This window comes from Emiliania huxleyi (assembly GCF_000372725.1).
Source record: "Emiliania huxleyi CCMP1516 unplaced genomic scaffold EMIHUscaffold_517, whole genome shotgun sequence".
Lineage (NCBI taxonomy): Eukaryota > Haptophyta > Isochrysidales > Noelaerhabdaceae > Emiliania > Emiliania huxleyi.
In genome coordinates this window covers 1-2,442 of record NW_005198118.1, presented here as the reverse complement: position 1 = coordinate 2,442, position 2,442 = coordinate 1, and the positions used below count along the sequence as shown (strand labels likewise).

General features: G+C 61.3%; 1 protein-coding gene across 1 annotated transcript; it reads right to left on the bottom strand.

Annotated features, from left to right (window-relative positions):
- Positions 1-575: 575 nt before the first annotated feature.
- EMIHUDRAFT_445775 (hypothetical protein) lies at positions 576-1,896 on the bottom strand. The gene is made up of 2 exons (XM_005766313.1): positions 1,265-1,896; positions 576-1,150 (listed from the first exon to the last, which is right to left on the bottom strand). The coding sequence occupies exons 1-2, from the start codon at positions 1,826-1,828 to the stop codon at positions 875-877; spliced, it is 840 nt and encodes a 279-aa protein (XP_005766370.1). The 5' UTR covers positions 1,829-1,896; the 3' UTR covers positions 576-874.
- Positions 1,897-2,442: the final 546 nt, after the last annotated feature.

Below are 2,442 nucleotides of genomic sequence, written 5' to 3'. Positions count from 1 at the left end.
AATGGCGCCGCAGGCTCCCCGGGCCGTCCGCGCACAGACCTTTATCTAAAAACAAAACAAAAAATCGATGAGATACCACTAGGGGCTGGGGGGCTCCGATCTCCATCTCTCCAGTACTCTCCAATCTCCAGCGTCGCTATATCTTAGGCCGGATCCAGTCAGATCTCCGATCTCCATCTTCAATCTCCAATCTCCAACGTCGTCATCTTAGGCCGGATTCAGTCAGATCTCCGATCTCCATCTCCAATCTCCAATCTCCACTGTCGATTCGGGGGCCCGGGGGAGGAGGGGGGCTCAAACCTTCAAGGAGATGCGCTATGGACTCATTCACAATGCAAACGGATCTCCACCCTCTTTTCGCGCCATTTTGCAATCTCCAGTCGGCCCACACGATCTCTAGGCGCCTTTGGCGCGAAGTCAGAATCTCCACCTCTGTCGCAAGATCTCAAGCGACTGCACGCACCAAACGCGAGATCTCAGACTCCTCTCGAGCATCTACACCGGAGAAGATTTGCCTCCACCAGTTCTTCAATCTACTGCAGCTCTTGGCAGGAGATTTGCCACTTAAGAGATCTCTAAAAGGCATCTACGATCTACAGTCCAAGGATCTTCCGATGTTGCGCAGAGATTTCCATGTATGGACAGCATGCCCATGCGTGCATTTCGGTTGCCGCAGCATCCTGCATCGCGCGTCATGTAGGACTCTATAACGGTAGACACTGGGCACAAGGGCCTTCGTACTGAACACTCGGAGCTCTACTAGACAGAGTGAGGAGGAGGGGAGGGGGCGCTAGAGGGAGAGGGCAGTGCGCCGGACGAGGGCGAAGCCGAGCGGCAGTGGGTCCAGGGCGCTATCGGGCGCACCCCGCTGCTACTAGAAACGACTGTGTGTCGTGGCAGCGCGGTCGGCCAGCAGTGCCGCCGCGGCAGCAATGTCGTTCCCCGAGCGGTAGAGCGCCTCGCGCGCGTCAGCGAGCGCAAACCCCATCTCGACGAGGGCCGACTCGGCCGCCGGGTTGGTTGGTGGTTCCTGCGACCGCGCGTATTGATCGTGGCCCGCGGGTGGTGGTGGCGGCGGCGGCGGCGGCGCTTGCTTGATCAGGTCGTCGAGCGCGGCGTAGAGGGAGGCCGCCTCGGCTGGTGGCGGCACCTGGTGAGGTGAGGTCACACGCATGGGTGGGCTTGGGTGGGCAATCACTGGGATTCAAAGTGCAAGGGCTTGGTGCGCGTGGGTGGGTGGGGAGCAGTGACAGTCTTGCGGCACCTCGCCCGAGATTAGCTGCTTGGACGTGACCGGCCTCTTATAATACTCCTCGTTGTCTTTTGAGCGCGTGATGAGCACCGCGCCCGTCAGTGAGACGCCGCCAAACAGCCCCTGCGACTGCGAGTAGCTCAGGCAGCCCGTGAAGCCTCCCGTGCCGAGCCTCGCGTCTGCTGCGAGCGACCGACCGACCGGGCCGGCGGAGACGGAGAGGTCGCCGCCAAACTTGACCTGGCCCGCGCTGGCAAAGGTGCTCACGGCAAGGGTGCCGAACAGAAGAATGATGGTGTCCGTCTTCTGCGCTCCGACCTGGAAGCCGAACCCCATCCCGCCGCTGCCGAGCGACGACGGCGCACTCCAGCCGCCACCGTTTGGGAGCTTCGCGATGAGGATACCACCCGAGACGGACCCGGACCACACGAAGCCCGCCTTGACTTCCGTCATGAAGACGATGCCCGAGCAGCGTTGGATCAGCTCGACGGGGATGCCCTTGTCGAACTCAGCGGCGTTGGTCATGCTGTTGAGAGACTCGAGGCTCTGCTTGATCTGGCCCTTGAGGGATGTCATGGCTCCGATTGCTTTGAGCGAGAGAGCAAGCAGTTCTCACAGAGAAGGGCACACCTGATAGGTTCTCGAGGTGGATATCCGAGCAGTCCGCTCTCAAAAAGAATTTTACAACAAAACTCCCTCGCACAACACTGGGCACAGGACTGGGCACGGGACTGGCTCGCACTGGCACTAACACAGGTACACCACGGGAGCCGCCTAAGCGACTCCTGCGAGGGTGGCGAGGCACTTAGCTCCGTGCACCCGCCCACCCCCGCCACAGGCAAGCTCATTCACGACCTGCTCTGCGATGGCCGTGTGAAGAACGACTGAGATGCGCTGCTTCTGCAGCCCCAGCCAGCTCTTGGTGGTCCAAGTCACCTCATCGAGGTACTGGGCCCGCGTCAGCTTGTTCTGTAGCACGTCCGCCGCTCTCCGGAGGATCTCACGGACCCCCTTTCCGAACCCGCCGAACGATTCGAACAGCAGCAGCTGCACTTCGACGCCCTTGTCTTCCCTGGCGTAGCGATAGTCCCCGCCGTAGGACGGTATGCGGCGGTCGCCGCCCACCACCCTGCCCCCCCTGGTATGCCAGCGCCCAGTCCCTTGCCCTCTCTCGCCCTGCTCTCCTCTCC

Bases quoted from the DNA above. Each gene is read 5' to 3' on its own strand.
- EMIHUDRAFT_445775 (XM_005766313.1), bottom strand. From the start codon at position 1,828: ATGACATCCCTCAAGGGCCAGATCAAGCAGAGCCTCGAGTCTCTCAAC. The intron at 1,151-1,264 runs GTGCCGCAAGAC...TCACCTCACCAG, and splicing joins AGCAGCTAATCTCGGGCGAG to GTGCCGCCACCAGCCGAGGC.